The sequence below is a fragment of the Carassius gibelio genome, chromosome B13, assembly GCF_023724105.1.
Source record: "Carassius gibelio isolate Cgi1373 ecotype wild population from Czech Republic chromosome B13, carGib1.2-hapl.c, whole genome shotgun sequence".
Classification (NCBI taxonomy): Eukaryota; Metazoa; Chordata; class Actinopteri; order Cypriniformes; family Cyprinidae; genus Carassius; species Carassius gibelio.
In genome coordinates, this window is record NC_068408.1 from 23,322,851 (window position 1) to 23,335,468 (window position 12,618).

General features: G+C 37.8%; 1 protein-coding gene across 2 annotated transcripts; it reads left to right on the forward strand.

The window, feature by feature from the left end:
- The first annotated feature begins 434 nt into the window (after positions 1 to 434).
- lrrc73 (leucine rich repeat containing 73) lies at positions 435 to 7,314 on the forward strand. Of its 2 annotated transcripts, none has more exons than XM_052572024.1 (6): positions 435 to 1,072; positions 2,111 to 2,271; positions 2,875 to 2,997; positions 3,378 to 3,478; positions 5,519 to 5,714; positions 5,849 to 7,314. In XM_052572024.1, exons 1-6 carry the CDS (start codon positions 801 to 803, stop codon positions 5,935 to 5,937), a joined length of 942 nt encoding a protein of 313 aa, XP_052427984.1. In that variant the 5' UTR covers positions 435 to 800; the 3' UTR covers positions 5,938 to 7,314. The 2 variants fall into 2 exon arrangements, with proteins under 2 accessions (XP_052427984.1, XP_052427985.1); XM_052572025.1 differs by having other exon boundaries at positions 436 to 1,072; positions 6,953 to 7,314.
- The last annotated feature ends 5,304 nt before the right edge of the window (positions 7,315 to 12,618 follow it).

The window sequence follows — 12,618 nt, forward strand, 5'->3', positions numbered from 1 at the left end:
AAAAATAAATTGATCTGCCGAATTTCAAGTGTCAGATATTACAGGATTAAATTGTCAGAACAAAATACATTTTTCAAAAATGTCAGGTCGGGGGAATTGTCACGTTTTATATGATTTTATAAAAAATTACAGGTAATTTATTTTTTGTGTAATAAGTTCATTTGCTCCAAATAAGTGTTATTAGTTATTTTGTGTTGTTTCAAAGTACATTGTTGCAAAACCTATAGTCATTTTCCAACTGTGAAAATCTAGGGTACCCACAACAGTTAAATTAGGCTAACTGTAAATATTGAGAAAAACTTGATCTGTACAGAAATTAACTTTGTGAAAATGAACCTATGCTGACAAACATCAATAGGGTGAAGTGTGTGACAACTTGCCCCGGTGTTCTACTGCATGCAATAGATACAACCTACTTCCAAGACCCTAGTAATCATCCAAACAGCCTACAGTCGTTGCCCTGCGCCCATTTCTCTGCTTGTGGCCAATCCCAGCATCAGCTGTCTGGCGGATTACCTCAAGCCTGGAGTCGCCTCAAACCCGTTTCGCTGGTGAGATGGGAACAGTTTACCGTGAGCGACGTTATATATAGTCACCGACAGCACCAGCATCATCATCATCATCATCATCTTGGGTTGTCGGGAGGCAAACGCAACAAAACGCTGAAGTAGACAGTACCAGCAGCGGCACCACACCTTCCCTCCGCGATATCCCGAGGTCGCCTGCTGCACCGGATTAGACGCCGCGGATCCGACCTCCAGGATCAATAATGCCCGTTAATCGAGCCTGACACCGCCGAGATGCTGCCGGGCTCTATTCAGATCACGGGAGAGGCGCTGTCCGGCGCGGAGATCAAAGACATATGCGACAGTCTGAAGGAGAACAGCGTGCGGCTGCTGTCGGTGCGCGGCTGCCAGCTGTCGGACCGGGACTTCGGCCGCGTGTGTCGCGGTGTGGCGGAGTCGGTCTCCCTCGCGCAGCTCAACCTCAACCTCGGCGTGGTGTCCACCATCGGCCGGACCAAGCAGCTGGCGGATGCTCTGAAGGCCAACAGATCCCTCCAGACGCTCTTGTGAGTGCTTCTTTAGTCACTATTATTATCATCATCGCGCATATTTATAGCGATAGGCTGTTATTGAGGAGAAGTTTCCTGTCAGACAGACTTAAACCGAAGAACGGAATCGAAACATTTCGACAACACAACATCACTGGTGGGCTTTTTTGAATTTGACACATGCAACCCCCAAAAACACATCCAGTAACCCTTAGAGGCTACTAATGCTGAAACGTCAAAATCTGCATTGTGTATATTATTGGCTCTAATGATACATTGATTGCGATGTTCCTCATTTGTACGTCCGCTAAATGAGTTAATATAATATGTACATTGTACAACAAAATATGTAGGCTAGTATAGCTACAATGTAACCCCAGCAATGCGCTAAAATAATTTCTATAAAATAAATAACTAATTTTTTTTCAGATTTAGTTCATAATTTATCCGTTTTTTTTTTATTATTATAATTATAATAATTTATATATATATATATATATATATATATATATATATATATATATATATATATATATATATATATATATATATATATATATGTCGTGTTTATAAATGTAAAGTCAGAACTTCCACTGACACACTGTTAGAATGTTCGCTCAGTTCCAAGGGATTTCGATTACGTCACTGTAATATTAGAGGCTGGTAGTGTTTCTCAGATCGTTTGCATACTGAATTGTGATTGGTCTTTTTACAAACTCAGTTTTGTGTGTGTCAAATGTATTATGTATATGCATTTGCTATGTTGGAAAGTGATATAACCTTCAGTCATGTTGGGTTTATATATATATATATATATATATATATATATATATATATATATATATATATATATATATATATATATATATATATAATGTATTATATATAATGTATATGCCAACAGATCCCCCTTTTTTTTTTTTTTTTTTTGCAATGCAGAACCGACAGTTGAAACACTTCTACTGTCTTGAAAGCATTGCCATTTTTCTCCAGGGAATGCAAATGTAGCACATGAAATAATGTCTGTCTCTGTCCGCTTTCCCCGTGCCTTTACAGTCTCCACGGGAGTCCACTTTTAGATGCAGGACTGGTCAACCTGAATGGAGCCCTGTCCACTCACCCCTCGCTGGTGTCCTTGGATTTAGGGGACTGCATGCTGGGAGATGAGGCAGTGCGTCTCATCTGTGGCATGCTTCCTCCAGATGGAGCCAAATCGGGTAAAACATCACAGCTTCACCAGGAAACAGTGTTTACTAAAGACAGTTTCCAAACAAAAAAAACCTTTGAGATACATGAAGCTTAAATAAGCGGTTAGTCACATTAAACATCATGTTAAGAGTTTTTAGTGATGATGATAATGCATGAGCCAGATGGTGTATTCCTAATGAAAATTAATGGATATAATTGCTCATTTTTGTCGTCATAGCACAAAATGAAATATTATTCAAAGAAAGGTGTGATGGCCCCCAACATGAAGCAAGAAGCAATTTTTTACTTTCACAAAATGTATTAAATGAGTTTTGATATTCTACATAGTATAATGTCACAGATCACTATTTTACAAAGCTGCAAAATTAAATTAACCTAAAAACTTTTTTGAATGCTATTTGGACTGTAAAACATTGATGAAGCTTGTATGTAAGGATTTCATTTATTTTGAGAATGGTTTTTTTGTGTGTAATTTGGGAATATTTGTACAATTCTATGAATAATGTATATCCAAATGAAAAATAGTGCAGTAGGAGTTTTAAATCCAGCAGCAGGCTTGGCTCTGTGGTGAATTAACAATGCTCTTTTATGCGATCGATAATACTGCACAGGGCTTAAAGAGCTTACGCTGAGTGCTAACCCAGCCGTCAGCACACAGGGCTGGGCTCGACTTGCCATCGCCGTGGCTCATAGCTCACAGTTACGAGTCCTCAACCTCGACTACAACCCCTTAGGTGAGCGATTTTCTGCAGTTTTGAGGTATGCATGCATGCTGGACATGATATATAGATATCGTTAACACTTTTAATCAGTATTAATAAGCTCAAGAGTTTGCTTTAAATGTTTAAGTGAATTGCGTGTCATGGTTTGACACAAATCTATTTAACAATTAATTCAAGGAGGCAAGTCTTTGCCTGAAGTATAGTGGTCGATGAAGATGTTATATATTGAGACATTTATTTGCTGACTGTTGCTCCCCGGTGAATGAAACTGCCACCCAAGCATGCAAATGTTACTGGCGGAGAAATGCAGGGTTTGCACTTTGAAAAGCACTTGGTTTGCACCTTGCACTCGAGTCTCTGTCTCAGCTTTTCCCGATGCGTGTGGTCTCCAGGGGATCACATCGCTGGGATGCTGGCTGTCGCTGTTGCATCCAGTCGAACTCTTGAAGTCCTGGACCTGGAGGGAACCGGCCTCACCAATCAGTCAGCACAGGTATATTCCAGACTCAGAACCACAGCATGAAACATGCTGACTTTTGAATATTTCTATTCAAATTAATTATAACATATATATATTTTTTAAGCCTAACAATTGTCTGTTTCACACACACACACACACACACACAAAATATACACAGTATACATATTATGTAAACAAAAACATTTATTTTGAATTAGGGCTGCTCCGATCACGATCGGCCGATCGTTATGCGCATCTCGTCAGTAAAGCCGGTTCTCTAATTCCATCAGGTGCGTGATTTCACATAGACCAGCTGTTACTACACAGAGCCGTTGTTAACTGAAAAGATGCGCAAATAAATGCTGAAAATGAACGTGGATTTGTGCATCTTCTCAGTTAACAACGGCTCTGTGTAGTAACAGCTGCTCTATGTGAAATCACGCACCTAATGGAATTTACCGCTGATTAGAGAACCGGCTTTACTGACGAGATGTGCATTAACGATCGGCCGATCGTGATCGGAGCAGCCCTATTTTGAATGCGAACATTGGTTGCGATTTATCATTTTACAGCACACTTATATAAATATGCAGGCTGATAAAGGAATAACTCACCGAAACATGAAAAAAAAAAAATTCATAATTTAATCTCCATCTTCCAGCTTTGGTGTTTGGTGTCAGTGAGTTTTTTGTTCTTGTAAGTCATTTTTTTGGTGTCAGTTTTGTTAAAGGAAATAATATTTCAGCAACTACTGTTGGATGCATTAAATTGTTCAAAAGCAACAGTAAAGACATTTTATAATGTTACAAAAGATTTCTGTTTCAAATAAATGCACTTTGTATTCATCAAAAAAATATATATTTTACAGTTTCCACAAAAATATTGAGGAGCCACAACTGTTTTCAGTGTTGATAATAACAGGACATGTTTTTGAGCTGTATATGTATATATATATATATATATATAGATATAGATATAGATATTAGAATGATTTCTGAAGACTCTGACACTGAAGACTGGAGGAATGATGCTGAAAATTGCAGAAATAAATTACATTTTAAAATACATTCTCATAGAAAACAATCATTTTAAATTGTAATGAAATCTTTACTGTATTCAGAGCATCAGTGTCTGAGAAACATTACAAATCTTACAGGCCCCAAACTTTCAAACAGTAACGTAAATCTATAAAGAATATCATGAGGAATGTTGTCATTCTTCAAAATAACACAGAAGAAATCAATTATGAGAATTTCATTTTTAGGTTAATTGTTCTCTTAAGGAAGAAAAGAGTTTGATCTCTGGTTGCACTCCAAAACTAGATATCAATGCCTTTAATATTAGCCATTCGATATTAATTAACTCATATTAATGCCTATTTGAATCAATTTTTTTATTTTCCCACCCAATTTCTCTACCACTACTCCTGCATTTCTAAAATAACCCATAACATTCACCTTCATTTCTGAAAGAGTAAACACTATTCATATCAGTGATGAATTACGTGTAAGTGTTCTCTGCAGTGGCTTCATTCAGTTGGCCCTTGAAAGGAGACAGGGCGTGTAGATCACATCTGTATCTATATGGATATAAACCAGACAAGCAATCCAAAACCCTTTCCTATCACCACCTGCTGAAAAATAGCTCTGTGATGGGGGGAAATAATGCATTAAGCTCAACTTTAAGCCATAATACCTCTGTCTCCTGCGTGTCACTGCGGCTTTCTCCTGTGGAACACAAAATGAGATGTTAAATCTGTGTTTCAAGAAACAAGGTCTAGACAACATGACATCACTAAACAGATGAAGTACTCCTTTAAAAGCTCAGTTTTCAATGAGACTGTTTTTCATAACTCTCCACTAGATGGCAAAGCTGTGCAAGGACTTTCTTCATGCTCTCAGTGTTCATACTTATAGTTGGCATGACTCTGCTTGGTGTCTGGATGGTAAAATATGCACTGGTTGCAATCTAAGAAGGGTCATCCAAATATTAGTGCCAACTTTTCCTAGTAAAAAAGGGATATATTTAAGATATTTACTGACATAGCAAGACTTCTCGTCTCTCTGTGGTCAGGTCTTCCTAGACATGGTGGAGAACTACCCCACCAGCCTGCGTGTGCTGGTCCTGGCCGAGAACGACATCAGTCCTGAGCTGCAGCAGCAGATCTCCGATCTCCTCTCTGAAGGTGAGGAGGAGGAGGATAAGGACGGAGAGGCGCGCGGACGCTCGGGGCCCCCCAGGGAGAAACCGGCCTGGGTTCCCCACAGCAGTAAGGGCTGACCAGCCTCACTCTCTCTCTCTCTCTCTCTCTCTCAGCCTGTTCTCTTTGCTTCAAGACCGTTTCATTTAGATCTCTCTTCCGCTTTCTCTTTCCCTCTTTGTGTGTGGATGACTTTCCTGGAGTAACTGCTTCTAAGAGGCTGGGGCAAAAGGGAAGTACAGAAACTGACATTACTCGTGCATTATTTAGGAGAGATCATTTCTACTTATGAAATAGAAATATGAATTTCTTATAAGGGCCAAGTTGTGAGTTCTGTGTCCTGTATATGCTGAAGTCATTAGACTTAGAGGTTATTATTAGCGAGGTTCAATCTGAAAGGAATAGTTCGGCTCAAAATGATCATTCTCACGTCGCTCCAAACCGACCTGACTTGATTTTTCGGTTTTTGACTTGAGTTTTAGGAAGCAAATCCTGACCATATCTTTTCCATATGATGAAAGTGAAAGGGGACTTGTTGGAGGTAATAAAAAAATCACCTTAAAAGTTTAGTTTCACTAAAACCAATGACATCAATAGTCTCAATGGCCCATTTTTACAGAAAGACTGTTATACTCACTGATTTTCTGAAAAATAGCCTACATTTTTTAAACACGTTAATGATTTTTGGTACATTCTACAGAAGTCGAATGGATTACTTTTTCTTTAATTAATTTTTTTTGTCATTTTGGAGCCTGAGAGACCCAGTCCCCTCTCATTTCCATTACTGTACCTCCCCTGTTCAAAGGTTTGGGGTTAATAAAACGCAAACAGTAGACTTTAAGATTGTCAAATACATTCAGTTCTAACTGAACATTTATTCATCAAGGAATCATGAAAAAAGGCTTGCACAAAAACTATTAAGCAGCACAACTGTTCTTAACATTGAAAATAATGAGCAGCAAATCAGCATATTAAAATGATTTCTGAAAATGCTGAAAATTCAGCTTTGATGACGGGAATTAAGTATATAGTAAAATATATTAAAATAACAAACTGTTATTTTAAATTATAATGGCATTCCACAATATAAAGTAAAAGCAGCCTTGGTGAGCAGTAAAGTGTACATGAAGAAGAGCGGCCAGGATATTCCCCAAAAATACACGGGGTAAAAGAAAGTCTGAGCCGGTTTGAGGGTGAATAAAAGATGAGAGAATGAGAACTATCCCTAGACAGAAGAATCTGTAGTCGTTCAGAACCGGAGAAGCCGAATTCCTGTCCTCTTCACACATTGTCTCTGACCCTTCCAGACTCTTCCAGCTCCCAGATGGTCCTGATGACATCAGGACTGGGTGAGAGCTTTTTGGCAGAGACAGAGATGTGATACTGGAGCTGCCCGTGTTGTGTGCTTGCGCTGTAGGACTGCTGCGAGACCACCAGCTAGTGCGCAACCCCTCACGCCGCATGACCTGTAGCACTTAGCCCAAGACAGTTCAAACCTTAAACACCAAGTGACTTATAATACGCAATAGTGAACTATTTATTTTACAGATGTACAGTCTATTTATAAATCTACTGTATTTAACCAATAACAGTATACTCTGTTAGACGAGCTGTAAAGGGTTAATGGTATGGCCTGATGCCTGAATAAATCAGTTTACAACTTTTTAAATGCTTTTGCTCTGCTTTTTTATTTTTTACTTGTGTCTGCAAACAGGGAATAACTGCTAAGATAAACCAGCCAAGTGTGTGTGTGTATATATGTGTGTCAAACAAAAATGTATTCTGACACCTTTAACATTTCTCACATTATAACAGTTTAATGAAATATGACAAGAAAGGTCTGTAATGAATTAGGTTGAATAGCTACACATAGTGGTCAGTTACCAAGCCAAGCTTCGTTTTGTTCAGTCTGTGGTGTAAAAAGGTCACATTAGCAAATTTAAGAAACACACTTCAAGCAGAACATGGTCAGGTCAAAGTGTCTGAGTAATTTTTGATCCCACATTTTTACTGGTAGTCCACTGTATGAAGAATTTGTGGGTATGAAATGTCACAGTTTATTTTATTTTTCCATCCTGACTTACATGAATGAACTACAGTGTCCTGCACTCACTAGTAAAAATGATATCTGGTGTCTGAATAATTGGTTTAAAGGTGCTGTAGGGAACTTTTGTAAAATATATTTTTTACATATTTGTTAAACCTGTCATTATGTCCTGACAGTAGAATATGAGACAGATAATCTGTGAAAAAATCAAGCTCCTCTGGCTCCTCCCAGTGTCCTATTGCCATTTGCAGAAAATACATCGCTCCCGGTAAAAAATAATCAATCAGAGCTGCGGTCCGTAACTTTGTTTGTGTTCAAAATGTAGAAAAATTTATATAATAAGCGAGTACACCATGAATCCATTTTCCAAACGTGTTTTTGGCTTGTCCTGAATCACTAGGGTGCACCTATAATAAGTGTTTATATTTGGACTATTTTAGATTGCTTCAGGGGTACCGCGGCGGAGTAACCCAGTACCTTTGTGATTCTTCATAGACATAAACAGAGAGAAGTAGTTCCGGCTACGATGTTCTTCCGCAAGACGCAAGCAGTTCTGTTTATTAAGCGTCAAAAGTTCCCTACCGCAGCTTTAATGTATATAAGAGCAGTGTCTGTTTCCATTACACAGGCTTCAGTGTGGTGTCTGATGTCTGTTCGTCACTGTGTCTGTTCACAGTCTCCTTCATTTGGATTCGGTCAGTTGTGCAGTGTAAATATGATCCTCCTACTGTGAACACATCGGAGCATTAAAAGTGCCGTAGCGCAGTGAAAACAGGCAGACTTTCCCATTCAAGTCACATGGGCATCATGTTTTAATGCTTCTGTACTGTTACAGCAGCTCCTGTGCAAAGCTGATCATGCTGTTTATAACATGTAGAACAACTGCGATCCACGTTCAAGTCTTCCCAGACCTCTGTGCTTCATGCATTTATAACCTGCTCTTTTCTCTTCAGTGATGTGGTTGAAAGCTTGCTGTTTTTGGAGAGCAGTTTTTCTTATGAAATCAGCTGTAGAGACTCCGTTTGTTTTTTAAGCACTTGATAATTAGGGTATAAAAAGCATTTGTGCAGAATGGATAATTCAATCCCCCATAGAGTGTGGTTCACAAGCTTTGTGCAGCATCCAGCCAAAACCTATTTACAGAAATGATAGATTTACAACCCTCTTTTATGATGAGGAGAACGGCCAGAGAATATCATGTTACAACACTACTGCATACATACATTACATAGCATACATTACTGTATATGCATTACATTATATAAAGTCAATTATGTACATACATTTAATGACAGGTTATTCATCATCTCTATGTATTTGCTCTAAAATGGCTTTTAAAAGTCCCTAATTGAACGTACTTAAATCAACTAATCAAGGCTTAGACAGATATTTTGTTCATTCTGCCAGGCTTATGTTTATTAAGAATGATATGGTGTGAAGCCTGTTTGTCTGAATACTGACATCAACACTCTTGTTTATGTGATATAACTCAACCTGTTAACTGTCACCCCGTCCCATATACGGGACGCCAACGCTATCTCACGACCAATTCGTACGTATTTTACGAGGTGGCTTATTCGTGCGAATTTGTACGACCTCACTCGTACGATTTTATAAGACCCAAGTGACGGTTAGGTTTAGGTCATTCGTACAAATTCATATGAATTTTGCAACTCGTAAAATACGTACGATTTGGCAACAATAAGCCACCTTGTGAAAAATGTATGAATTGCCGTGAGATCGGGTTGGGGACGCCTACATTTGCTTCACTATATTACAATTAAATCCTAATCTAATCATGACAAACTGTATATCCTTGGAAAGGTCTAAGACTCCTAAATAGATATTTTACCAATCTTATTTTGTTAAAAATGATGTAGGAAAAGTAATAGATTAATTTATGGCAAGAGTGCACCTCAAAAACCTCCATCATAACAGCAGTTCTGACCTTTGTAAAAAAAAAAAAAAAAAAAGGTCTTTTTTTCCAAGTCTTTTTTGTTGCCTTTTTATCACACTTTAGAAATCATCAGAAATTATGTATCACTTGAAAACATAAACTCTCAAAATTCATCCTTTGAAACCCATTTTAAAATCAAACATTGCATTATCATGAAAACGGTGCATTAAAGTCATGTAAAAAATGTTTTCAGTCATGAATTATTAAAATGTATTCTATGTACAAAAATGTGAGTGAAATATATTGTGAGGTTAAATATATTGTGTTCAGTCAGAGTTAGAGATTGAATAAAAAAAACTGTGGACTATATATATACATACATATGCAACTGCTGTAAATGCTGCAGTTGAAGTTAATTTCTGACCCTGCACATTTATTTTGCTGCACATTTTATTTTTTTAGGTATTATATCTACTGCTCCCTTCCATGACTTTGAAGAAGCAGCTCTCTATTTCCGGTCAGGGATCGAGTTAGGAAATGGACACCAAACCCAACCTAATGTCTATCTCCTCTCTCATTCAGCAGCTGCCAGGAAAGGCAAATAAAAGGAAGGAGATCATTGTCTATAATTAATGAAAGCCTCCAATCAATCTACCAAGCTGCTAAAGAACTGAGACAAATGGAAGGCCAATTTTCCAGTGGGTAATGCTGTAATGAATCCTCTTCACTGACAGGAGAATGCTAAAGGATTCAGCGTGATGAAATGCTCATTAGTCTGATCTGGAAGGGACTGAAATGAGATCGCAGTCAGGGCACGGGGTGCACAAAAATGCTGACCGAGTCTGCAATCATCTTGAGAGTATTTCTGCAGGTTATATGTTCATATCTTTAGTTAGTCACTGAATCAACATGGCTGTCGAAAGTGCTCAAACATTCAGGAATCAAACACATCACTTTGTGCATTTCGAAGACGTGACGACTAATCCTGCTATTGCGTCTATGTCGCCTAAACAAAGCAGCAAGAAACTGGCAATATTAATATCTAAAATGTATGTTTTTCAAAATTAATTTATTATTTTACTGTTGAGTAAAATAATGATACAAAAAAACTGAATTACATACATGAAATACATAACATGAAATAATAAGCCTAATTAAGAAGAGTAATTTCAAAGCAAAGGCATGAAATAACATTTGACAAGGTTCAAAGTTTGTAAATGCAGAAAAAATGCTTCGAATACTGCTCCGGAGATTTAGTGCGCGTTAAAGGAACACTTCACTTTTTTTTTTTTTTTTTTTTTTAAAGATTTTGAAGTTGGAGAAAATGAGATGGGAGTTTGTAGACCTACCCTAACTAACTTGAAAAGTAAAAACACATTTATTCAGGTAGACAAGACAAGCATTTGGTTAAAAGTATTTAATTTGTTATTAGTTTTTTTAGAATGTAACCGATCGTTTCGCTAGATAAGACCCTTCTTCCTCAGCTGGGATTGTTTACAGACCTTCGAAGCGGAGTTTAAACTGCAATTTGGAAGTTCAAACTCGGGGCACCATAGAAGTCCATTATATGGAGGGAAATCCTGAATGATTAGCTCAAAAACACAATTTCTTTACAAATGAAGAAAGAAAGAAAAGAACATCTTTGATGAAATATCATCTGTAAATTTTGCTCTGGAAGTGAACCCTCCTTTAAAAACACCAGTGCCCTTAAAGCAACTTTTTACGAAAATAGGCTCATTTTCCAACTCCCCTAGAGTTAAATACTTGAGTTTTACCATTTTTGAATCCATCCAGCTAATCAGTGGGTCTGGCAGTGGCACATTTAGCTTAGCTTAGCATGGATCATTGAATCTGATTAGACCGTTAGCATCTTGCTCAAAAATGACCAAAGAGTTATATTTTTCCAATTTAAAACTTGACTCTTCTGTAGTTACAGACACAACTATTTTCATAGTGAGCCCAAATCATAATAATCAAACTAAACATAATTGCAGTAACAGTATAGTGAACAACTAGAAAAACACTAAATTGTTCAAATGTTCTTTAGATAACAAATTAGATTTTAGTTAGAATTAGACCACTGAAATAGGAGGCGTTCCCCGTTTCCATTTCAGAAACCTGGTCACCTTATTTTCATTCGTTTAGTAATATTATCTGTACAAAAATAATCCATAAGGCTGCTTAATACCGCAAACTGGCATTTGATGTCATATTAGTTCAAGCCAGTGGTTCTCCCGGACCCCCTTTTGTAGAGAAAAATCTTTTGATCCGGACCCTGAACAGGTTCTGTTGCCAGTGTAACATGCAAAGAGGGCAAAAGCCTGTATACATGTAAGAATGAAAAGATAATGATAAATAACACTCCTGCACAAACCAGTCTTGAGGTGTTAATTTATGCAATGATCCTGGAAACTGCCAGACAAAACAGCAATTAGGCCTATTTCTCGTCAGCTCTGCTGATATGCTTTACAGACCCTAATTAGTTCCTGTTATTGTTTTGACAATTACAACCAAGGACTGTTGGCACACTGTTGCTAGGTGCTTGTATCCACCCAGTGACGAGCACCGGACCCTTATGGCCAGCAGTGGGCACTCCAGCATCGTCACTGCTGCTGCACTGCTACAATGACGTCATGTGAGAGAATGAACACACACACACACACACACCAGTGAATTAAAGTAGTGCATGGAGGGGACACTGCAAGTGTAGTTCAAAACAACGGTTTAAAATAGTTTTATTTCTTTTAAAATATACATCAGTTTACAAATTCTGAAAATAAAATCAGTCCAGTCATAAAAAGGTTTTTTTTTTAAGGGTAAAAAGCTGTGCATGAAACATCTACACAAACATAAAAGCTTTTCCTGATAAAAGTAAAAGTCAAAATAAATTTCTTTTGAACTGTGGTGAAAATTACACTGCACAGGGAGGGGATCAAAACGACGGTACGTCAAGGAAAAAAGCACCATGTTGCTACAGTTGCACATGAGACAAGGAATGCACCAGAAATCTGTCTGAGGAATTATGGACA

What these genes read in the sequence shown, in the direction of transcription:
- lrrc73 (XM_052572024.1), top strand. Translation starts at nt 801, where the DNA reads ATGCTGCCGGGCTCTATTCAGATCACGGGAGAGGCGCTGTCCGGCGCG. An exon ending in TCCAGATGGAGCCAAATCGG is followed by an intron (nt 2,272 to 2,874) that starts GTAAAACATCAC and finishes AATACTGCACAG; the next exon opens with GGCTTAAAGAGCTTACGCTG. An exon ending in TCACCAATCAGTCAGCACAG is followed by an intron (nt 3,479 to 5,518) that starts GTATATTCCAGA and finishes CTCTGTGGTCAG; the next exon opens with GTCTTCCTAGACATGGTGGA.